This window comes from Scyliorhinus torazame, chromosome 13 (assembly GCF_047496885.1).
Source record: "Scyliorhinus torazame isolate Kashiwa2021f chromosome 13, sScyTor2.1, whole genome shotgun sequence".
NCBI classification, from domain to species: Eukaryota; Metazoa; Chordata; class Chondrichthyes; order Carcharhiniformes; family Scyliorhinidae; genus Scyliorhinus; species Scyliorhinus torazame.
Window position 1 is genome coordinate 59,403,117 of NC_092719.1, and position 25,584 is coordinate 59,428,700.

At 42.8% G+C, this 25,584-nt stretch overlaps 1 protein-coding gene and 1 long non-coding RNA gene across 2 annotated transcripts in view; both read right to left on the minus strand.

Annotated features, from left to right (window-relative positions):
- LOC140387621 (uncharacterized) overlaps positions 1 to 13,610 on the minus strand; it is an 82,198-nt gene extending 68,588 nt beyond the window's left edge. Inside the window, exons 1-4 of the mRNA XM_072470814.1 lie at positions 13,520 to 13,610; positions 13,379 to 13,432; positions 2,453 to 2,509; positions 2,312 to 2,365 (exon numbers count right to left, since the gene is read on the minus strand). Of these exons, the coding sequence (XP_072326915.1) occupies positions 2,312 to 2,365; positions 2,453 to 2,509; positions 13,379 to 13,432; positions 13,520 to 13,610 (256 nt within the window). The remainder of the gene's footprint in view (positions 1 to 2,311; positions 2,366 to 2,452; positions 2,510 to 13,378; positions 13,433 to 13,519) is intronic.
- A 3,862-nt stretch (positions 13,611 to 17,472) lies between these two features.
- LOC140387689 (uncharacterized) lies at positions 17,473 to 24,640 on the minus strand. The gene is made up of 3 exons (XR_011933948.1): positions 24,585 to 24,640; positions 24,444 to 24,497; positions 17,473 to 17,524 (listed from the first exon to the last, which is right to left on the minus strand). It is a non-coding gene; the product is annotated as an uncharacterized lncRNA (long non-coding RNA).
- Positions 24,641 to 25,584: the final 944 nt, after the last annotated feature.

The window sequence follows — 25,584 nt, forward strand, 5'->3', positions numbered from 1 at the left end:
AAAACCAATGGGCCGAATGGCCTCCTTCTGCATTGTATGGGTTCTATGGTTCCATGCTTCTATGGCAGCAGTCTGCTAGGTGATAAAAATGCAAAAGCAAGATTCAAATACGTGGAATCATAAATTTGAATATTTGCGTCCTAAACAAACGTGCTGACTCTCAAACACTGGCTCTCCATTGCTGATTAATTTTGGACAGTTTTACCCGAAGGCATCCTATTTTATTTTAAAGGTCTTGTCATTAATGCTCTCAAAGAGGCAACAAAAACACATCTTGCAGGGTCCATTTTCATCAATAAAACTTATTCAGTGAACTATCCGCTTCTGAAAGGTGCAGTTGACAACGCCAGACATTGGGTATCTCAACTAATCAGTCACTTTTCCCATACCAATCCGATGAGAAGTTGTAACAATATCAACGTAAATCTTTATCAATGTTCATCGAGGCAAGTAAACCACCAACAAGATTCAGCCGAATGGACCTCATTTTGGGAGCTCAAATTGTACACTAGAGGAAATAAAGCATTTTCTAATTGCTGTCATTTGACCAATGAATAAGCAAACACACCCCATCAATCCCATTGTCAGAATTTATCTTTAAATTTAGAGTAGCCATCTATTTTTTCAAATAAGGGGCAATTTAGCATGGTTAAGTCACAGAACCTGCAGTTCTTTGGGTTGTGGGGATGAGACCAACGCAGACATGAGGAGAATGTGCAAACACCACACATGACCCAGGGCTGTGATCGAACCTGGATATCACAGCCTGGTATGCCAACTTCCCGGCCCCAAGATCGGAAGAAAGAACAGAGAGTCATGAACACCGCCCATTACACCACACGAACCCGCCTCCCACCTATTGACTCTGTCTACACCTCCCGCTGCCTTGGGATAGCGGGCAGCATAATCGGAGACCCATCCCACCCGGCTAACTCACTCTTCCAGCGTCTTCCATCAGGAAGGAAATACAAAGTCTGTGAACACGCACTTAACAGATTCAAAAACAGCTTCTTCCCCGCTGTTACCACATTCCAAAACAAGCCTCTTATGCACTGATGGATTAACGGTCTGATACGATCTCTGCACACATCTTCGCTACTGAGTAGTACTGCACTCCTGTAAGATTTACCCGGTACCTGTGTCTATCTAATAATATTGTGCATTTTATGTTTGCCCTAATATGTATTTTCTTTTCATGTACGCAATCACCTTTTTGAGCTACACGCAGAACAATACTTTTCACTGTTCCTCGGTACGCCTGACAATAAACCAATCCAATCCAATCCAGTCCTCAGTGCCGTAGGCAACAGTATTAACCACTGCGCCACCGTGCCGCCCCATGTCAGCAATAACAGTAGTGACTATCATTTAATTTGCTGCTGGTCCAAATTAGCAGAAGAATTACTGCAGAGTATTAAGTCATAAATTGCTCAAATGTAGCATCAGATTTTAATGTGGTAACTATGGGTGATTCCTGATCCCTTTTTGTCATTTGTTTATGTTAACATGTGGGCTAATGTTTGGGGTTTGGTGGGAGGACGGGATCGTAGTTATTGATATGGGGTATGACATTATATTTGTTACTGATTATTGTTTATTGTTGGTGGGTGCAAATTTGGGAGAAAATGTGAAAAAGTTTACCAAAAATGAGCACTCCTTTTATTCTGTTTGAAAGAATAATTCATGAGTCGTTTTGAATATAAATTTCAAATGCAAGAATCAACAGGCCCCAAATTCAATATAAATGACTCTTTTACTTTGGAAGTCTACAAATGAGATTCTTTCAAGAATCTCCTTTCTATCTCAGCAAAAACGTGCATTTCGGTCCTCTTCATTTCTACTGTTGCGTCACCTAACATCATTCATGCAAATAAATGGATATATCTATCTAAAATTAATGGCACCAAACTCCGAGCTCTTCAAAATGCATTTGCAAAACGTAAATATGTTAAATTTTAAATTTCAATTTGCACTTTCAAAACACAAATTCAGTCTGTCAAAACCTGGGTTTCTATCCATCAACTCATTTTTGGCAGTCTTCCTTGATGCTATTGGAATGGACTGAATATAAGCTGAACTACAATGACGCGCCAATAACACGCCCCTTTGCAAGGACACATTGGCAGCACAAGCATCGTATGACAATGAGAATACATTCACTCACAGTTAGCACACATTTCAGAAATAATAGGACTGACTATCCTATTGGTTGGTTTAGCGGCAATGTAACACAGGACATGTGGGATAGTTAAAAATCACACATAGCTCTCAATTAACAACAGTTTTATCGTCTCAAAGAAGCTCTGCTCACCTGTAATTCCAGTCTCAGGAACAGTGATACTTGTGAATGTCACTGATGTTGGCGCTAGGTTGCAGAAATAACATGAAACAATATTAATTCACAAGTCACAGAAATTAATAGTAAAGTGGTGAGAATAAAAACATTACTCACCACTGGCGGTGGTCCCTGAAGTTGTTGGTCCTGTACTTGCTGCAGTTGTTGTTGGCACTATATAGCACAGAAAATGGTACAGACTATTCATACACTACTGCTGCAATTGGTTTCCAAAGTAATGTATAGATACTAGCATCATTACTTCAGTCAAATCATCAAGTAGCAAATGCATGTACATCAGGAAGGCGCAAGAAACATTTATAGGGAATTATAATTTCAATAATTCCCTCCCACAAATTCATAGGTTACTCTTCAGCCCACAGTCTCGAACAAGTTGCCTATAGAAGTTGCCTACAGAACATAAGAACATAAGAACAAGGAGCAGGAGTAGGCCATCTGGCCCCTCGAGCCTGCTCCAACATTCAATGAGATCATGGCTGATCTTTTGTGGACTCAGCTCCACTTTCCGGCCCGAACACCATAACCCTTAATCCCTTTATTCTTCAAAAAACTATCTATCTTTATCTTTAAAACATTTAATGAAGGAGCCTCTACTGCTTCACTGAGCAAGGAATTCCATAGATTCACAACCCTTTGGGTGAAGAAGTTCCTCCTAAACTCAGTCCTAAATCTACTTCCCCTTATTTTGAGGCTATGCCCCCTAGTTCTGCTTTCACCTGCCAGTGGAAACAACCTGACCGCATCTATCCTATCTATTCCCTTCATAATCTTATATGTTTCTATAAGATCCCCCCTCATCCTTCTAAATTCCAAAGAGTACAGTCCCAGTCTACTCAACCTCTCCTCGTAATCCAACCCCTTCAGCTCTGGGATTAACCTAGTGAATCTCCTCTACACACCCTCCAGTGCCAGTACGTCCTTTCTCAAGTAAGGAGACCAAAACTGAACACAATTCTCCAGGTGTGGCCTCACTAACACCTTATACAATTGCAGCAGAACCTCCCTAGTCTGAAACTCCATCCCTCTAGCAATGAAGGACAACATTCATTTGCCTTCTTAATCACCAGTTGCACCTGAAAACCAACTTTCTGCAACTCATGCACTAGCACACCCAGGTCTCTCTGCACAGCAGCATGTTTTAATATTTTATCATTTAAATAATAATCCCTTTTGCTGTTATTCCTACCAAAATGGATAAACTCACATTTGTCAACATTGTATTCCATCTGCCAGACCCTAGCCCATTCACTTAGCCTATCCAAATCCCTCTGCAGACTTCCAGTATCCTCTGCACTTTTTGCTTTACCACTTATCATAGTGTCGTCTGCAAACTTGGACACATTGCCCTTGGTCCCCAGCTCCAAATTATCTATGTAAATTGTGAACAGTTGTGGGCCCAACACTGATCCCTGAGGGACACCACTAGCTACTGATTGCCAACCAGAGAATCACCCATTAATCCCCACTCTTTGCTTTCTATTAATTAACCAATCCTCTATCCATGCTACTACTTTCCCCTTAATGCCATGCATCTTTATCTTATGCAACAACCTTTTGTGTGGCACCTTGTCAAAGGCTTTCTGGAAATCCAGATATATCACATCTATTGGCTACCCATTATCTACCGCACTGTTAATGTCCTCAAAAAATTCCACTAAATTAGTTAGGCACGACCTGCCCTTTATGAACCCATGCTGCGTCTGTCCAATGGGACAATTTCCATCCAGATGCCTCGCTATTTCTTCCTTGATGATAGATTCCAGCATCTTCCCTACTACCGAAGTTAAGCTCACTGGCCTATAATTACCCGCTTTCTGCCTACCTCCTTTTTTAAACAGTGGTGTCACGTTTGCTAATTTCCAATCCGCCGGGACCACCCCAGAGTCTAGTGAATTTTGGTGAATTATCACTAGTGCATTTGCAATTTCCCTAGCCATCTCTTTTAGCACTCTGGGATGCATTCCATCAGGTCCAGGAGACTTGTCTACCTTTAGCCCCATTAGCTTGTCCATCACTACCTCCTTGGTGATAATAATCCTCTCAAGGTCCTCACCTGTCATAGCCTCATTTCCATCAGTCACTGGCATGTTATTTGTGTCTTCCACTGTGAAGACCGACCCAAAAAACCTGTTCAGTTCCTCAGCCATTTCCTCATCTCCCATTATTAAATCTCCCTTCTCATCCTCTAAAGGACCAATATTTACCTTAGCCACTCTTTTTTGTTTTATGTATTTGTAGAAACTTTTACTCTCTGTTTTTATATTCTGAGCATGTTTACTCTCATCATCTATCTTACTCTTCTTTATAGCTTTTTTAGTACCTTTCTGTTGCCCCCTAAAGATTTCCCAGTCCTCTAGTCTCCCACTGATCTTTGCTACTTTGTATGTTTTTTCCTTCAATTTGATACTTTCCCTTATTTCCTTAGATATCCACGGTCGATGTTCCCTCTTTTTACCGTCCTTCCTTTTTGTTGGTATAAACCTTTGCTGGGCACTGTGAAAAATCACTTGGAAGGTTCTCCACTGTTCCTCAACTGTTTCACCATAAAGTCTTTGCTCCCAGTCTACCTTAGCTAGTTCTTCTCTCATCCCATTGTAATCTCCTTTGTTTAACACAAAACACTAGTGCTTGATTTTACCTTCTCACCCTCCATCTGTATTTTAAATTCCACCATAGTGTGATCGCTCCTTCCGAGAGGATCCCTAACTATGAGATCCTGAATCAATCCTGTCTCATTACACAGGATCAGATCTAGGACCGCTTGTTCCCTCGTAGGTTCCATTACATACTGTTCGAGCAAACTATCGCGGATACATTCTATAAACTCCTCCTCAAGGCTGCCTTGACCGACCTGGTTAAACCAATCAACATGTAGATTAAAATCCCCCATGATAACTGCTGTACCATTTCTACATGCATCTGTTATTTCTTTGTTTATTGCCTGCCCCACCATAATGTTACTATTTGGTGGCCGAGAGATTACTCCTATCAGTGACTTTTTTGCCTTACTATTCCTCATTTCCACCCAAATGGATTCAACCTTATCCTCCATAGCACCAATGTCATCCCTTACTGTTGCCCGGATGTCATCCTTAAATAACAGAGCTACACCACCTCCCTTACCATCCACTCTGTCCTTCCGAAAAGTTTGATACCCTCGGATATTTAACTCCCAGTCGTGACCATCCTTTAACCATGTTTCAGTAATGGCCACTAAATCAGAGTCATTCACGATGATTTGCGCCATCAACTCATTTACCCTATTCCGAATACTACGAGCATTCAGGTAAAGAACACTTATGTTGGCTTTTTTACCCCTGTTCTTAATCTTAACACCTCGATCAGTAACCTCTCCTAAGTTATATTTCCTCTTAACCTTTCTCCTAATTTTCCTTGTCGTCGAACCCATATCTTCCTGTAACAACCTGCCGCGTCACTTACCATTAATGTTTTCACTTCCCGTTTTATTTCTTTTAGTATTCCTGGTCCTATTCACTGAGCTCCCCTCAGTCACTGTACCTTGTACTGTCGCCCTTTTTGATTTTTGACTATGGCTTCTCTGCCTTACACTTTCCCCCTTACTGCCTTTTATTTCTGTCCCTGCTTTACTACCTTCCAACTTCCTGCATCGGTTCCCATTCCCCTGCCACATTAGTTTAAACTCTCCCCAACAGCTCTAGCAAACACCCCCCCCCTAGGACATCGGTTCCAGTCCTGCCCAGGTGCAGACCGTCCGGTTTGTACTAGTCCCACCTCCCCCAGAACCGGTTCCAATGTCCCAGGAATTTGAATCCCTCCCTCTTGCACCATCTCTCGAGCCACGTATTCATCCTCTCTATCCTAACATTCCTACTCTGACTAGCTCGTGGCACTGGTAGCAATCCTGAGATTACTACCTTTGAGGTCCTACTTTTTAGTTTAACTCCTAGCTCCCTAAATTCAGCTTGTAGGACCTCGTCCTGTTTTTTACCTATATCGTTGGTGCCTATGTGCACCACGACAGCTGGCTGTTCATCATCCCCCCCAGAAGTTTAAACATTACTCAACACTGGTGGTGGTCTCTGAAGTTGTTGGTCCTGTACTTGCTGCAGTTGTTGTCGGCACTAAATAGCACAGAAAATGGCACAGACTATTCATACACAACTGCTGCAATTGGTTCCCAAGGTAATGTATAGGTACTAGCATCATTACATCAGTCAAATCATCAAGTAGCAAATGCATGTACATCAGTAAGGAGCAAGAAAAATTCATACCGAACTATAATTTCAATAATTCCCTCCCACAAATTCATAGGTTACTCTTCAGCCCACAGTCTTGAATAAGTTGCCTACAGAAGTTTAAATAAATAATAACGTACTCAAGCATTGAATTATCTAAACAAGTTTGAAATGTTGCTTGTCAGTGAATGATGAAGTTGAAAGGTGACCAAATGATTATTTCTTCCAAAGAATGAAGGTCATTATTTGAAAATTTCACTGAACAAGTGCCATTTCTGATCAATCATTTGTCAATTTCTTGATAATTTGCACTGCCCATTCACCTCTTTTGAAGGAACGATTTTGTCTGTCATTCCAAAAACAAATTTCACATGGAAAGAACATCACTCTCCAGAATCAAAACAAAATACTCCTTTGGTTTTGGAATTCTACAACTCAGATGCTTTCAAGCAAGTACTTTCAGTTTCAGAAAGAAACAGGCAGTCTTATCATCATATTTTTGCTTACCTATTTTCTTTTTTTTTAATAAACATTTTATTGAGGTATTTTTGGTATAGTAACAACAACAAAATAAACAATATAGATGAAACCAGAAACATAGTGCAAAAGCCGTTTACCTTTTGTACAGGTCCCTCCCTTATTACCCCCCTACTCTAACTGAAACTACTCCCCCCCGCCCCCCCCCCCACCCCGCCCCCCATCCCCCATCTGCTGACGATTAATTTTCCGCAAAGAAGTCGACGAACGGTTGCCACCCCCGGGTGAACCCTAACAGTGAACCTCTCAAGGCAACCATGTCCGATAGCCAGGTCTCCAGCTTCAGGGGCTTTGAGTCCCTCCATGCTAATAGTATCCGTCTCCGGGCTACCAGGGAAGCAAAGCAAAGGCCAGACCATCTGCCTCTTTCATCTCCTGGATTCCGACACCACGAAAATCGCCACGGCTGGACTCAGCGACACCCTTGCTTTTAAAACCTTGGACATGACATCCGTAAACCCCTGCCAAAATCCCCTAAGCTTTGGACATGTCCAAAACATGTGGACATGGTTCGCTGGTCCTCCCGCCCATTTTGTGCACCTGTCTTCCACCCCAAAGAATCTGCTCATCCGGGCTACTGTCATGTGAGCCCGGTGAACAACCTTAAATTGTATCAGGCTGAGCCTGGCACATGTTGTGGACGCGTTGACTCTACTCAACGCATCCGCCCATAGACCATCCTCTATCTCTCCCAGCTCCTCCTCCCACTTGCACTTCAGCTCCTCGGTCTGCGTCTCCTCCGACCCCATAAGCTCCTAATAGATGTCCGAGACGCTCCCCTCCCCAACCCACCCTCTGGAAATTACCCTGTCCAGAATCCCCCTCAGCGGTAGGAGAGGGAAGGTTGACACCGGTTTACAAAGGAAGTCTCGCACCTGCAGGTACCTGAATTTGTTTCCCCTCGCCAGCCCAAACTTTTCCTCTAACTCCCTCATACACGGAAAGCTCCCCTCTATGAACACATCCCCCATCCTCTCAATCCCTGCTCTCCACCATAACCGGGACCCCCCATCCATACTCCCCAGGGCAAACCGGTGATTACCACAAATTAGGACCCAGACCAATGCTCCCACTGCTCCCACATGCCCCCTCCACTGGCCCCAAACTCTCAGGGCCGCCACCACCACGGGGCTGGTGGAGTACCATGCCGGTGCGAGCGGCAGAGGCGCAGTTACCAACGCCCCCCCGACTGGTGCCCTTACAAGAAGCCGCCTCCATATGCACCCATGCCGACCCCCACCCACCACCCACTTCCTGATCATGGTTATATTAGCCGCCCAGTAATAGTTCATAAAACTTGGCAGCACCAGCCCGCCCCCTGCCCGACTCCGCTCAAGCATTACCTTCCTTACCTGTGGGGTCTTGCCCGCCCAGACGAAGCCCGTGACCACTCTGTTGACCCACTTAAAAAAGGACCACAGAATAAAGATGGGGAGACACTGAAATACAAATAGGAATCTCGGGAGGACTGTCATTTTCAGCGTTTGCACCCACCCAGCCAGAGACAACGGAATCGCGTCCAATCTCCGAAAATCGTCCTTCATTTGGTCCACTAGCCGGGCCAGATTCAATTCATGCAGCCAGTCCCATTCCCGGGCCACTTGGATGCCCAGGTACCTAAAACTTCACCCTACTGACCTAAACGGCAGCTCCCCCAGTCACCCCTCCTGTACCCTCGCCTGAACCACAAATATCTCACTCTTTTCCATATTTAGCTTATACTCCGAAAACCGGCCGAATTCCCCTAGAATCTTCATGATTTCTTCCATCCCCTCTACAGGGTCCGAAACGTACAGAAGCAGATCATCCGCATGGATCGAATCCCTGTGCTCCACCCCCTCCCCCACCCACCCCCTGACAGACCAGTCCCCCCCCAGCCCTTGAGGCTGAGCAATTGCCAACGGCTCTTTCGCCAGCTCAAACAACAGTGGGGAGAGGGGGCATCCCTGTCTCGTCCCCCGGTGCAGTCTAAAATAGTCCAAAGTTGTCCTATTCATCCGTACACTTGCCACGGGAGTCTGATACAGGAACCTGACCCAGTCAATAAAGCCCCGCCCGAATCAGAACCGTCCCAGTACCTCCCACAGATAGTCCCATTCTACCTGATCAAAAGCCTTTTCTGCATCCATTGCGATCACTATCTCCACCTCCCTACCTTCCAGGGGCATCATGATCACATTTAATAGCCTTCTTACATTGGCCACCAACTGCCTACCCTTAATAAACCCCGTCTGGTCCTCCCCAATAATGTCTGGAACACAATCCTCAAAATCCTCAATTCTGGAGGACAAGATTTTGGCCTCCGCATTTCCGGGGGTTAGGCCGGTGCTGGAGTGGTTGGGGCTAAACCAAAGATAGGTATTCCCTTAAGATTGTGATCCCTGTGACTGATTAGAAGAAGAATTTTAGACTTCCGAGATACTTGAAACGTTCGTGAAAACGACTTTGAAAAAAGCCTTTTGTTGAAATGTCTTTTAATTTGTAAATCTGGAGTTACTTGTATCTTGAAGCTTTTTGCTTTCACTCTTCAGTATCTCAAGGGCTTCTCAATATACTCTCAAAAGCATTTTGATTTAATTTTGTGCAAATGTACCAAGTGAATTATTGAAAATAAAGAGTGCTTTGTATACTTCTTCAAGTGGACTGAGGGCCTTATCCTGAGTAAGACATGAGAGGATCTTTCACGCCGCTAGCCTTATCTAACACCATTCAAGCAAATAAATGGATATATCTTTCGAAAATGAATGGCACAAAATTCCTAGTCCTTCAAAATGCTTTTGCAAAATGTAAATATGTCAAAATTTCAATTTCAATTTACACTTTCAAAACACAAAATCGGTCTGTCAAAACCCAGGTTTCAATATTTACAACATTTTAAAATGTTGCCATAAGTCAACTCAAGCGGGTACCAGGAACACATTGGACAGGAACCATTACAATCGACAATTTTGTTCTACAACGCCATCCTCTCCCAAACGTTATCATTGATAATGCCAGATATCTACTCCAACAGGTCACAATCATGATTCCAATTACTGGACAATGAAAAGTGGATGCAATATCCTCATCAGAAAAAGAGCAAGAAGCACATTCAACCAAGAAGGCGCTGACCAAATGCAACATGGAGCAACTCAACTGCTACTGATTTATACACTTCTACTGGAATGGACTCAATATAAGCTGAACTACAATGACGCGCCAATAACATGAAAAAAAAAATGAAAATCCACTTATTGTCACAAGTAGTCTTCAATGAAGTTACTGTGAAAAGCACCTAGTCGCCACATTCCGGCGCCTGTTCGAGGAGGCTGGTATGGGAACATGCCTCCAGAAGTTTAAATAAATAATAATGTACTCAAACCAGTGTCAACAAACACAGCATTGAATTATCTTAACAAGTTTGGAATGTTGCTTGCCAGTGAATGATGAAGTTGAAAGGTGACCAAATGATTTATGTTCCAAAGAATAACTGTCATTATTTGAAAATTTCACTGAACAAGTGGCATTTCTGATCAATCATTTGTCAATTTCTTGATAATCTACACTTCCCATTCACCTCTTTTGAAGGAAGGTTTTGACTGTCATTCCAAAAACAAATTTCAAATGGAAGGAATACCATACTTCAGAATGAAAACTAAAGACTTCATTGATTATGGTATTCTACAACTCAGATGCTTCAAGCAAGTCCCTTCAGAAAGAAACAGGCATTATTACCATCCTTAAAGTTCCTTTTTCCACACCTATTATTAATAATACAAATAAATAGATGTAGCTTTCAAAAATTAGTGCTAGTCCAAAGATGTGCAGGTTAGGTGAATTGGCCATGCTAAAATTGCTCCTTAGAATCCAGGGATGTGCAGTTTTGGACGAATTGCGTTGTTACAGAAATAGGGTGGGGGAGTGGGCCTAGGTAGGGTGCTCTGCCGAAGGTAGAATCGATGCCAGTAGGATCAAGGCAAAACCAATGGGCCGAATGGCCTCCTTCTGCATTGTATGGATTCTATGGTTCCATGCTTCTATGGCAGCAATCTGCTAGGTGATAAAAATGCAAAAGCAAGATTCAAATACGTGGAATCATAAATTTGAATATTTGCGTCCTAAACAAACGTGCTGACTCTCAAACACTGGCTCTCCATTGCTGATTAATTTTGGACAGTTTTACCCGAAGGCATCCTATTTTATTTTAAAGGTCTTGTCATTAATGCTCTCAAAGAGGCAACAAAAACACATCTTGCAGGGTCCATTTTCATCAATAAAACTTATTCAGTGAACTATCCGCTTCTGAAAGGTGCAGTTGACAACGCCAGACATTGGGTATCTCAACTAATCAGTCACTTTTCCCATACCAATCCGATGAGAAGTTGTAACAATATCAACGTAAATCTTTATCAATGTTCATCGAGGCAAGTAAACCACCAACAAGATTCAGCCGAATGGACCTCATTTTGGGAGCTCAAATTGTACACTAGAGGAAATAAAGCATTTTCTAATTGCTGTCATTTGACCAATGAATAAGCAAACACACCCCATCAATCCCATTGTCAGAATTTATCTTTAAATTTAGAGTAGCCATCTATTTTTTCAAATAAGGGGCAATTTAGCATGGTTAAGTCACAGAACCTGCAGTTCTTTGGGTTGTGGGGATGAGACCAACGCAGACATGAGGAGAATGTGCAAACACCACACATGACCCAGGGCTGTGATCGAACCTGGATATCACAGCCTGGTATGCCAACTTCCCGGCCCCAAGATCGGAAGAAAGAACAGAGAGTCATGAACACCGCCCATTACACCACACGAACCCGCCTCCCACCTATTGACTCTGTCTACACCTCCCGCTGCCTTGGGATAGCGGGCAGCATAATCGGAGACCCATCCCACCCGGCTAACTCACTCTTCCAGCGTCTTCCATCAGGAAGGAAATACAAAGTCTGTGAACACGCACTTAACAGATTCAAAAACAGCTTCTTCCCCGCTGTTACCACATTCCAAAACAAGCCTCTTATGCACTGATGGATTAACGGTCTGATACGATCTCTGCACACATCTTCGCTACTGAGTAGTACTGCACTCCTGTAAGATTTACCCGGTACCTGTGTCTATCTAATAATATTGTGCATTTTATGTTTGCCCTAATATGTATTTTCTTTTCATGTACGCAATCACCTTTTTGAGCTACACGCAGAACAATACTTTTCACTGTTCCTCGGTACGCCTGACAATAAACCAATCCAATCCAATCCAGTCCTCAGTGCCGTAGGCAACAGTATTAACCACTGCGCCACCGTGCCGCCCCATGTCAGCAATAACAGTAGTGACTATCATTTAATTTGCTGCTGGTCCAAATTAGCAGAAGAATTACTGCAGAGTATTAAGTCATAAATTGCTCAAATGTAGCATCAGATTTTAATGTGGTAACTATGGGTGATTCCTGATCCCTTTTTGTCATTTGTTTATGTTAACATGTGGGCTAATGTTTGGGGTTTGGTGGGAGGACGGGATCGTAGTTATTGATATGGGGTATGACATTATATTTGTTACTGATTATTGTTTATTGTTGGTGGGTGCAAATTTGGGAGAAAATGTGAAAAAGTTTACCAAAAATGAGCACTCCTTTTATTCTGTTTGAAAGAATAATTCATGAGTCGTTTTGAATATAAATTTCAAATGCAAGAATCAACAGGCCCCAAATTCAATATAAATGACTCTTTTACTTTGGAAGTCTACAAATGAGATTCTTTCAAGAATCTCCTTTCTATCTCAGCAAAAACGTGCATTTCGGTCCTCTTCATTTCTACTGTTGCGTCACCTAACATCATTCATGCAAATAAATGGATATATCTATCTAAAATTAATGGCACCAAATTCCGAGCTCTTCAAAATGCATTTGCAAAACGTAAATATGTTAAATTTTAAATTTCAATTTGCACTTTCAAAACACAAATTCAGTCTGTCAAAACCTGGGTTTCTATCCATCAACTCATTTTTGGCAGTCTTCCTTGATGCTATTGGAATGGACTGAATATAAGCTGAACTACAATGACGCGGCAATAACACGCCCCTTTGCAAGGACACATTGGCAGCACAAACATCGTATGACAATGAGAATACATTCACTCACAGTTAGCACACATTTCAGAAATAATAGGACTGACTATCCTATTGGTTGGTTTAGCGGCAATGTAACACAGGACATGTGGGATAGTTAAAAATCACACATAGCTCTCAATTAACAACAGTTTTATCGTCTCAAAGAAGCTCTGCTCACCTGTAATTCCAGTCTCAGGAACAGTGATACTTGTGAATGTCACTGATGTTGGCGCTAGGTTGCAGAAATAACATGAAACAATATTAATTCACAAGTCACAGAAATTAATAGTAAAGTGGTGAGAATAAAAACATTACTCACCACTGGCGGTGGTCCCTGAAGTTGTTGGTCCTGTACTTGCTGCAGTTGTTGTTGGCACTATATAGCACAGAAAATGGTACAGACTATTCATACACTACTGCTGCAATTGGTTTCCAAAGTAATGTATAGATACTAGCATCATTACTTCAGTCAAATCATCAAGTAGCAAATGCATGTACATCAGGAAGGCGCAAGAAACATTTATAGGGAATTATAATTTCAATAATTCCCTCCCACAAATTCATAGGTTACTCTTCAGCCCACAGTCTCGAACAAGTTGCCTATAGAAGTTGCCTACAGAACATAAGAACATAAGAACAAGGAGCAGGAGTAGGCCATCTGGCCCCTCGAGCCTGCTCCAACATTCAATGAGATCATGGCTGATCTTTTGTGGACTCAGCTCCACTTTCCGGCCCGAACACCATAACCCTTAATCCCTTTATTCTTCAAAAAACTATCTATCTTTATCTTTAAAACATTTAATGAAGGAGCCTCTACTGCTTCACTGAGCAAGGAATTCCATAGATTCACAACCCTTTGGGTGAAGAAGTTCCTCCTAAACTCAGTCCTAAATCAACTTCCCCTTACTTTGAGGCTATGCCCCCTAGTTCTGCTTTCACCTGCCAGTGGAAACAACCTGACCGCATCTATCCTATCTATTCCCTTCATAATCTTATATGTTTCTATAAGATCCCCCCTCATCCTTCTAAATTCCAAAGAGTACAGTCCCAGTCTACTCAACCTCTCCTCGTAATCCAACCCCTTCAGCTCTGGGATTAACCTAGTGAATCTCCTCTGCACACCCTCCAGTGCCAGTACGTCCTTTCTCAAGTAAGGAGACCAAAACTGAACACAATTCTCCAGGTGTGGCCTCACTAACACCTTATACAATTGCAGCAGAACCTCCCTAGTCTGAAACTCCATCCCTCTAGCAATGAAGGACAACATTCATTTGCCTTCTTAATCACCAGTTGCACCTGAAAACCAACTTTCTGCAACTCATGCACTAGCACACCCAGGTCTCCCTGCACAGCAGCATGTTTTAATATTTTATCATTTAAATAATAATCCCTTTTGCTGTTATTCCTACCAAAATGGATAACCTCACATTTGTCAACATTGTATTCCATCTGCCAGACCCTAGCCCATTCACTTAGCCTATCCAAATCCCTCTGCAGACTTCCAGTATCCTCTGCACTTTTTGCTTTACCACTTATCATAGTGTCGTCTGTAAACTTGGACACATTGTCCTTGGTCCCCAGCTCCAAATTATCTATGTAAATTGTGAACAGTTGTGGGCCCAACACTGATCCCTGAGGGACACCACTAGCTACTGATTGCCAACCAGAGAATCACCCATTAATCCCCACTCTTTGCTTTCTATTAATTAACCAATCCTCTATCCATGCTACTACTTTCCCCTTAATGCCATGCATCTTTATCTTATGCAACAACCTTTTGTGTGGCACCTTGTCAAAGGCTTTCTGGAAATCCAGATATATCACATCCATTGGCTACCCATTATCTACCGCACTGTTAATGTCCTCAAAAAATTCCACTAAATTAGTTAGGCACGACCTGCCCTTTATGAACCCATGCTGCGTCTGTCCAATGGGACAATTTCCATCCAGATGCCTCGCTATTTCTTCCTTGATGATAGATTCCAGCATCTTCCCTACTACCGAAGTTAAGCTCACTGGCCTATAATTACCCGCTTTCTGCCTACCTCCTTTTTTAAACAGTGGTGTCACGTTTGCTAATTTCCAATCCGCCGGGACCACCCCAGAGTCTAGTGAATTTTGGTGAATTATCACTAGTGCATTTGCAATTTCCCTAGCCATCTCTTTTAGCACTCTGGGATGCATTCCATCAGGTCCAGGAGACTTGTCTACCTTTAGCCCCATTAGCTTGCCCATCACTACCTCCTTGGTGATAATAATCCTCTCAAGGTCCTCACCTGTCATAGCCTCATTTCCATCAGTTACTGGCATGTTATTTGTGTCTTCCACTGTGAAGACCGACCCAAAAAACCTGTTCAGTTCCTCAGCCATTTCCTCATCTCCCATTATTAAATCTCCCTTCTCATCCTCTAAAGGACCAATATTTACCTTAGCCACTCTTTTTTGTTTTATGTATTTGTAGAAACTTTTACTCTCTGTTTTTATATTCTGAGCATGTTTACTCTCATCATCTATCTTACTCTTCTTTATAGCTTTTTTAGTACCTTTCTGTTGCCCCCTAAAGATTTCCCAGTCCTCTAGTCTCCCACTGATCTTTGCTACTTTGTATGTTTTTTCCTTCAATTTGATACTCTCCCTTATTTCCTTAGATATCCACGGTCGATGTTCCCTCTTTTTACCGTCCTTCCTTTTTGTTGGTATAAACCTTTGCTGGGCACTGTGAAAAATCACTTGGAAGGTTCTCCACTGTTCCTCAACTGTTTCACCATAAAGTCTTTGCTCCCAGTCTACCTTAGCTAGTTCTTCTCTCATCCCATTGTAATCTCCTTTGTTTAACACAAAACACTAGTGCTTGATTTTACCTTCTCACCCTCCATCTGTATTTTAAATTCCACCATAGTGTGATCGCTCCTTCCGAGAGGATCCCTAACTATGAGATCCTGAATCAATCCTGTCTCATTACACAGGACCAGATCTAGGACCGCTTGTTCCCTCGTAGGTTCCATTACATACTGTTCGAGGAAACTATCGCGGATACATTCTATAAACTCCTCCTCAAGGCTGCCTTGACCGACCTGGTTAAACCAATCAACATGTAGATTAAAATCCCCCATGATAACTGCTGTACCATTTCTACATGCATCTGTTATTTCTTTGTTTATTGCCTGCCCCACCATAATGTTACTATTTGGTGGCCTATAGATTACTCCTATCAGTGACTTTTTTGTCTTACTATTCCTCATTTCCACCCAAATGGATTCAACCTTATCCTCCATAGCACCAATGTCATCCCTTACTGTTGCCCGGATGTCATCCTTAAATAACAGAGCTACACCACCTCCCTTACCATCCACTCTGTCCTTCCGAAAAGTTTGATACCCTCGGATATTTAACTCCCAGTCGTGACCATCCTTTAACCATGTTTCAGCAATGGCCACTAAATCAGAGTCATTCACGATGATTTGCGCCATCAACTCATTTACCCTATTCCGAATACTACGAGCATTCAGGTAAAGAACACTTATGTTGGCTTTTTTACCCCTGTTCTTAATCTTAACACCTCGATCAGTAACCTCTCCTAAGTTATATTTCCTCTTAACCTTTCTCCTAATTTTCCTTGTCGTCGAACCCATATCTTCCTGTAACAACCTGCCGCGTCGCTTACCATTAATGTTTTCACTTCCCGTTTTATTTCTTTTAGTATTCCTGGTCCTATTCACTGAGCTCCCCTCAGTCACTGTACCTTGTACTGTCGCCCTTTTTGATTTTTGACTATGGCTTCTCTGCCTTACACTTTCCCCCTTACTGCCTTTTATTTCTGTCCCTGCTTTACTACCTTCCAACTTCCTGCATCGGTTCCCATCCCCCTGCCACATTAGTTTAAACTCTCCCCAACAGCTCTAGCAAACACCCCCCCTAGGACATCGGTTCCAGTCCTGCCCAGGTGCAGACCGTCCGGTTTGTACTAGTCCCACCTCCCCCAGAACCGGTTCCAATGTCCCAGGAATTTGAATCCCTCCCTCTTGCACCATCTCTCGAGCCACGTATTCATCCTCTCTATCCTAACATTCCTACTCTGACTAGCTCGTGGCACTGGTAGCAATCCTGAGATTACTACCTTTGAGGTCCTACTTTTTAGTTTAACTCCTAGCTCCCTAAATTCAGCTTGTAGGACCTCGTCCTGTTTTTTACCTATATCGTTGGTGCCTATGTGCACCACGACAGCTGGCTGTTCACCATCCCCCCCAGAAGTTTAAACATTACTCAACACTGGTGGTGGTCTCTGAAGTTGTTGGTCCTGTACTTGCTGCAGTTGTTGTTGGCACTAAATAGCACAGAAAATGGCACAGACTATTCATACACAACTGCTGCAATTGGTTCCCAAGGTAATGTATAGGTACTAGCATCATTACATTAGTCAAATCATCAAGTAGCAAATGCATGTACATCAGTAAGGAGCAAGAAAAATTCATACCGAACTATAATTTCAATAATTCCCTCCCACAAATTCATAGGTTACTCTTCAGCCCACAGTCTTGAATAAGTTGCCTACAGAAGTTTAAATAAATAATAACGTACTCAAGCATTGAATTATCTAAACAAGTTTGAAATGTTGCTTGTCAGTGAATGATGAAGTTGAAAGGTGACCAAATGATTATTTCTTCCAAAGAATGAAGGTCATTATTTGAAAATTTCACTGAACAAGTGCCATTTCTGATCAATCATTTGTCAATTTCTTGATAATTTGCACTTCCCATTCACCTCTTTTGAAGGAACGATTTTGTCTGTCATTCCAAAAACAAATTTCACATGGAAAGAACATCACTCTCCAGAATCAAAACAAAATACTCCTTTGGTTTTGGAATTCTACAACTCAGATGCTTTCAAGCAAGTACTTTCAGTTTCAGAAAGAAACAGGCAGTCTTATCATCATATTTTTGCTTACCTATTTTCTTTTTTTTTAATAAACATTTTATTGAGGTATTTTTGGTATAGTAACAACAACAAAATAAACAATATAGATGAAACCAGAAACATAGTGCAAAAGCCGTTTACCTTTTGTACAGGTCCCTCCCTTATTACCCCCCTACTCTAACTTAAACTACTCCCCCCCGCCCCCCCCCCACCCCGCCCCCCGTCCCCCATCTGCTGACGATTAATTTTCCGCAAAGAAGTCGACGAACGGTTGCCACCCCCGGGTGAACCCTAACAGTGAACCTCTCAAGGCAACCATGTCCGATAGCCAGGTCTCCGGCGTCAGGGGCTTTGAGTCCCTCCATGCTAATAGTATCCGTCTCCGGGCTACCAGGGAAGCAAAGGCCAGAACATCTGCCTCTTTCTTCTCCTGGATTCCGACACCACGAAAATCGCCACGGCTGGACTCAGCGACACCCTTGCTTTTAAAACCTTGGACATGACATCCGTAAACCCCTGCCAAAATCCCCTAAGCTTTGGACATGTCCAAAACATGTGGACATGGTTCGCTGGTCCTCCCGCCCATTTTGTGCACCTGTCTTCCACCCCAAAGAATCTGCTCATCTGGGCTACTGTCATGTGAGCCCGGTGAACAACCTTAAATTGTATCAGGCTGAGCCTGGCACATGTTGTGGACGCGTTGACTCTACTCAACGCATCCACCCATAGACCATCCTCTATCTCTCCTAGCTCCTCCTCCCACTTGCACTTCAGCTCCTCGATCTGCGTCTCCTCCGACCACATAAGCTCCTAATAGATGTCCGAGACGCTCCCCTCCCCAACCCACCCTCTGGAAATTACCCTGTCCTGAATCCCCCTCAGCGGTAGGAGAGGGAAGGTTGACACCGGTTTACGAAGGAAGTCTCGCACCAGCAGATACCTGAATTTGTTTCCCCTCGCCAGCCCAAACTTTTCCTCTAACTCCCTCATACTCGGAAAGCTCCCCTCTATGAACACATCCCCCATCCTCTCAATCCCTGCTCTCCGCCATAACCGGAACCCCCCATCCATACTCCCCAGGGCAAACCGGTGATTACCACAAATTAGGACCCAGACCAATGCTCCCACTGCTCCCACATGCCCCCTCCACTGGCCCCAAACTCTCAGGGCCGCCACCACCACGGGGCTGGTGGAGTACCATGCCGGTGCGAGCGGCAGAGGCGCAGTTACCAACGACCCCCCGACTGGTGCCCTTACAAGAAGCCGCCTCCATATGCACCCATGCCGACCCCCACCCACCACCCACTTCCTGATCATGGTTATATTAGCCGCCCAGTAATAGTTCATAAAACTTGGCAGCACCAGCCCTCCCCCTGCCCGACTCCGCTCAAGCATTACCTTCCTTACCTGTGGGGTCTTGCCCGCCCAGACGAAGCCCGTGACCACTCTGTTGACCCACTTAAAAAAGGACCACAGAATAAAGATGGGGAGACACTGAAATACAAATAGGAATCTCGGGAGGACTGTCATTTTCAGCGTTTGCACCCACCCAGCCAGAGACAACGGAATCGCGTCCAATCTCCGAAAATCGTCCTTCATTTGGTCCACTAGCCGGGCCAGATTCAATTCATGCAGCCAGTCCCATTCCCGGGCCACTTGGATGCCCAGGTACCTAAAACTTCACCCTACTGACCTAAACGGCAGCTCCCCCAGTCACCCCTCCTGTACCCTCGCCTGAACCACAAATATCTCACTCTTTTCCATATTTAGCTTATACTCCGAAAACCGGCCGAATTCCCCTAGAATCTTCATGATTTCTTCCATCCCCTCTACAGGGTCCGAAACGTACAGAAGCAGATCATCCGCATGGATCGAATCCCTGTGCTCCACCCCCTCCCCCACCCACCCCCTGACAGACCAGTCCCCCCCCAGCCCTTGAGGCTGAGCAATTGCCAACGGCTCTTTCGCCAGCTCAAACAACAGTGGGGAGAGGGGGCATCCCTGTCTCGTCCCCCGGTGCAGTCTAAAATAGTCCAAAGTTGTCCTATTCATCCGTACACTTGCCACGGGAGTCTGATACAGGAACCTGACCCAGTCAATAAAGCCCCGCCCGAATCAGAACCGTCCCAGTACCTCCCACAGATAGTCCCATTCTACCTGATCAAAAGCCTTTTCTGCATCCATTGCGATCACTATCTCCACCTCCCTACCTTCCAGGGGCATCATGATCACATTTAATAGCCTTCTTACATTGGCCACCAACTGCCTACCCTTAATAAACCCCGTCTGGTCCTCCCCAATAATGTCTGGAACACAATCCTCAAAATCCTCAATTCTGGAGGACAAGATTTTGGCCTCCGCATTTCCGGGGGTTAGGCCGGTGCTGGAGTGGTTGGGGCTAAACCAAAGATAGGTATTCCCTTAAGATTGTGATCCCTGTGACTGATTAGAAGAAGAATTTTAGACTTCCGAGATACTTGAAACGTTCGTGAAAACGACTTTGAAAAAAGCCTTTTGTTGAAATGTCTTTTAATTTGTAAATCTGGAGTTACTTGTATCTTGAAGCTTTTTGCTTTCACTCTTCAGTATCTCAAGGGCTTCTCAATATACTCTCAAAAGCATTTTGATTTAATTTTGTGCAAATGTACCAAGTGAATTATTGAAAATAAAGAGTGCTTTGTATACTTCTTCAAGTGGACTGAGGGCCTTATCCTGAGTAAGACATGAGAGGATCTTTCACGCCGCTAGCCTTATCTAACACCATTCAAGCAAATAAATGGATATATCTTTCTAAAATGAATGGCACAAAATTCCTAGTCCTTCAAAATGCTTTTGCAAAATGTAAATATGTCGAAATTTCAATTTCAATTTGCACTTTCAAAACACAAAATTGGAGTGTCAAAACCCAGGTTTCAATATTTACAACATTTTAAAATGTTGCCATAAGTCAACTCAAGCGGGTACCAGGAACACATTGGACAGGAACCATTACAATCAAAAATTTTGTTCTACAACGCCACCCTCTCCCAAACGTTATCATTGATAATGCCAGATATCTACTCCAACAGGTCACAATCATGATTCCAATTACTGGACAATGAAAAGTGGATGCAATATCCTCATCAGAAAAAGAGCAAGAAGCACAATCAACCAAGAAGGCGCTGACCAAATGCAACATGGAGCAACTCAACTGCTACTGATTTATACACTTCTACTGGAATGGACTCAATATAAGCTGAACTACAATGACGCGCCATTAACATGAAAAAAAAAATGAAAATCCACTTATTGTCACAAGTAGTCTTCAATGAAGTTACTGTGAAAAGCACCTAGTCGCCACATTCCGGTGCCTGTTCGAGGAGGCTGGTATGGGAACATGCCTCCAGAAGTTTAAATAAATAATAATGTACTCAAACCAGTGTCAACAAACACAGCATTGAATTATCTTAACAAGTTTGGAATGTTGCTTGCCAGTGAATGATGAAGTTGAAAGGTGACCAAATGATTTATGTTCCAAAGAATAACTGTCATTATTTGAAAATTTCACTGAACAAGTGGCATTTCTGATCAATCATTTGTCAATTTCTTGATAATCTACACTTCCCATTCACCTCTTTTGAAGGAACGGTTTTGACTGTCATTCCAAAAACAAATTTCAAATGGAAGGAATACCATACTTCAGAATGAAAACTAAAGACTTCATTGATTATGGTATTCTACAACTCAGATGCTTCAAGCAAGTCCCTTCAGTTTCAGAAAGAAACAGGCATTATTACCATCCTTAAAGTTCCTTTTTCCACACCTATTATTAATAATGCAAATAAATAGATGTAGCTTTCAAAAATTAGTGCTAGTCCAAAGATGTGCAGGTTAGGTGAATTGGCCATGCTAAAATTGCTCCTTAGAATCCAGGGATGTGCAGTTTTGGACGAATTGCGTTGTTACAGAAATAGGGTGGGGGAGTGGGCCTAGGTAGGGTGCTCTGCCGAAGGTAGAATCGATGCCAGTAGGATCAAGGCAAAACCAATGGGCCGAATGGCCTCCTTCTGCATTGTATGGGTTCTATGGTTCCATGCTTCTATGGCAGCAATCTGCTAGGTGATAAAAATGCAAAAGCAAGATTCAAATACGTGGAATCATAAATTTGAATATTTGCGTCCTAAACAAACGTGCTGACTCTCAAACACTGGCTCTCCATTGCTGATTAATTTTGGACAGTTTTACCCGACGGCATCCTATTTTATTTTAAAGGTCTTGTCATTAATGCTCTCAAAGAGGCAACAAAAACACATCATGCAGGGTCCATTTTCATCAATAAAACTTATTCAGTGAACTATCCGCTTCTGAAAGGTGCAGTTGATAACGCCAGACATTGGGTATCTCAACTAATCAGTCACTTTTCCCATACCAATCCGATGAGAAGTTGTAACAATATCAACGTAAATCTTTATCAATGTTCATCGAGGCAAGTAAACCACCAACAAGATTCAGCCGAATGGACCTCATTTTGGGAGCTCAAATTGTACACTAGAGGAAATAAAGCATTTTCTAATTGCTGTCATTTGACCAATGAATAAGCAAACACACCCCATCAATCCCATTGTCAGAATTTATCTTTAAATTTAGAGTAGCCATCTATTTTTTCAAATAAGGGGCAATTTAGCATGGTTAATTCACAGAACCTGCAGTTCTTTGGGTTGTGGGGATGAGACCAACGCAGACATGAGGAGAATGTGCAAACACCACACATGACCCAGGGCTGTGATCGAACCTGGATATCACAGCCTGCTATGCCAACTTCTCGGCCCCAAGATCGGAAGAAAGAACAGAGATTCATGAACACCGCCCATTACACCACACGAACCCGCCTCCCACCTATTGACTCTGTCTACACCTCCCGCTGCCTTGGGATAGCGGGCAGCATAATCGGAGACCCATCCCACCCGGCTAACTCACTCTTCCAGCGTCTTCCATCAGGAAGGAAATACAAAGTCTGTGAACACGCACTAACAGATTCAAAAACAGCTTCTTCCCCGCTGTTACCACATTCCAAAACAAGCCTCTTATGCACTGATGGATTAACGGTCTGATATGATCTCTGCACACATCTTCGCTACTGAGTAGTACTGCACTCCTGTAAGATTTACCCGGTACCTGTGTCTATCTAATAATATTGTGCATTTTATGTTTGCCCTAATATGTATTTTCTTTTCATGTACGCAATCACCTTTTTGAGCTACACGCAGAACAATACTTTTCACTGTTCCTCGGTACGCCTGACAATAAACCAATCCAATCCAATCCAGTCCTCAGTGCCGTAGGCAACAGTATTAACCACTGCGCCACCGTGCCGCCCCATGTCAGCAATAACAGTAGTGACTATCATTTAATTTGCTGCTGGTCCAAATTAGCAGAAGAATTACTGCAGAGTATTAAGTCATAAATTGCTCAAATGTAGCATCAGATTTTAATGTGGTAACTATGGGTGATTCCTGATCCCTTTTTGTCATTTGTTTATGTTAACATGTGGGCTAATGTTTGGGGTTTGGTGGGAGGACGGGATCGTAGTTATTGATATGGGGTATGACATTATATTTGTTACTGATTATTGTTTATTGTTGGTGGGTGCAAATTTGGGAGAAAATGTGAAAAAGTTTACCAAAAATGAGCACTCCTTTTATTCTGTTTGAAAGAATAATTCATGAGTCGTTTTGAATATAAATTTCAAATGCAAGAATCAACAGGCCCTAAATTCAATATAAATGACTCTTTTACTTTGGAAGTCTACAAATGAGATTCTTTCAAGAATCTCCTTTCTATCTCAGCAAAAACGTGCATTGCGGTCCTCTTCATTTCTACTGTTGCGTCACCTAACATCATTCATGCAAATAAATGGATATATCTATCTAAAATTAATGGCACCAAACTCCGAGCTCTTCAAAATGCATTTGCAAAACGTAAATATGTTAAATTTTAAATTTCAATTTGCACTTTCAAAACACAAATTCAGTCTGTCAAAACCTGGGTTTCTATCCATCAACTCATTTTTGGCAGTCTTCCTTGATGCTATTGGAATGGCCTGAATATAAGCTGAACTACAATGACGCGCCAATAACACGCCCCTTAGCAGGGACACATTGGCAGCACAAGCATCGTATGACAATGAGAATACATTCACTCACAGTTAGCACACATTTCAGAAATAATAGGACTGACTATCCTATTGGTTGGTATAGCGGCAATGTAACACAGGACATGTGGGATAGTTAAAAATCACACATAGCTCTCAATTAACAACAGTTTTATCGTCTCAAAGAAGCTCTGCTCACCTGTAATTCCAGTCTCAGGAACAGTGATACTTGTGAATGTCACTGATGTTGGCGCTAGGTTGCAGAAATAACATGAAACAATATTAATTCACAAGTCACAGAAATTAATAGTAAAGTGGTGAGAATAAAAACATTACTCACCACTGGCGGTGGTCCCTGAAGTTGTTGGTCCTGTACTTGCTGCAGTTGTTGTTGGCACTATATAGCACAGAAAATGGTACAGACTATTCATACACTACTGCTGCAATTGGTTTCCAAAGTAATGTATAGATACTAGCAGCATTACTTCAGTCAAATCATCAAGTAGCAAATGCATGTACATCAGGAAGGCGCAAGAAACATTTATAGGGAATTATAATTTCAATAATTCCCTCCCACAATTCATAGGTTACTCTTCAGCCCACAGTCTCGAGCAAGTTGCCTATAGAAGTTGCCTACAGAACATAAGAACATAAGAACAAGGAGCAGGAGTAGGCCATCTGGCCCCTCGAGTCTGCTCCAACATTCAATGAGATCATGGCTGATCTTTTGTGGACTCAGCTCCACTTTCCGGCCCGAACACCATAACCCTTAATCCCTTTATTCTTCAAAAAACTATCTATCTTTATCTTTAAAACATTTAATGAAGGAGCCTCTACTGCTTCACTGAGCAAGGAATTCCATAGATTCACAACCCTTTGGGTGAAGAAGTTCCTCCTAAACTCAGTCCTAAATCTACTTCCCCTTATTTTGAGGCTATGCTCCCTAGTTCTGCTTTCACCTGCCAGTGGAAACAACCTGACCGCATCTATCCTATCTATTCCCTTCATAATCTTATATGTTTCTATAAGATCCCCCCTCATCCTTCTAAATTCCAAAGAGTACAGTCCCAGTCTACTCAACCTCTCCTCGTAATCCAACCCCTTCAGCTCTGGGATTAACCTAGTGAATCTCCTCTGCACACCCTCCAGTGCCAGTACGTCCTTTCTCAAGTAAGGAGACCAAAACTGAACACAATTCTCCAGGTGTGGCCTCACTAACACCTTATACAATTGCAGCAGAACCTCCCTAGTCTGAAACTCCATCCCTCTAGCAATGAAGGACAACATTCATTTGCCTTCTTAATCACCAGTTGCACCTGAAAACCAACTTTCTGCAACTC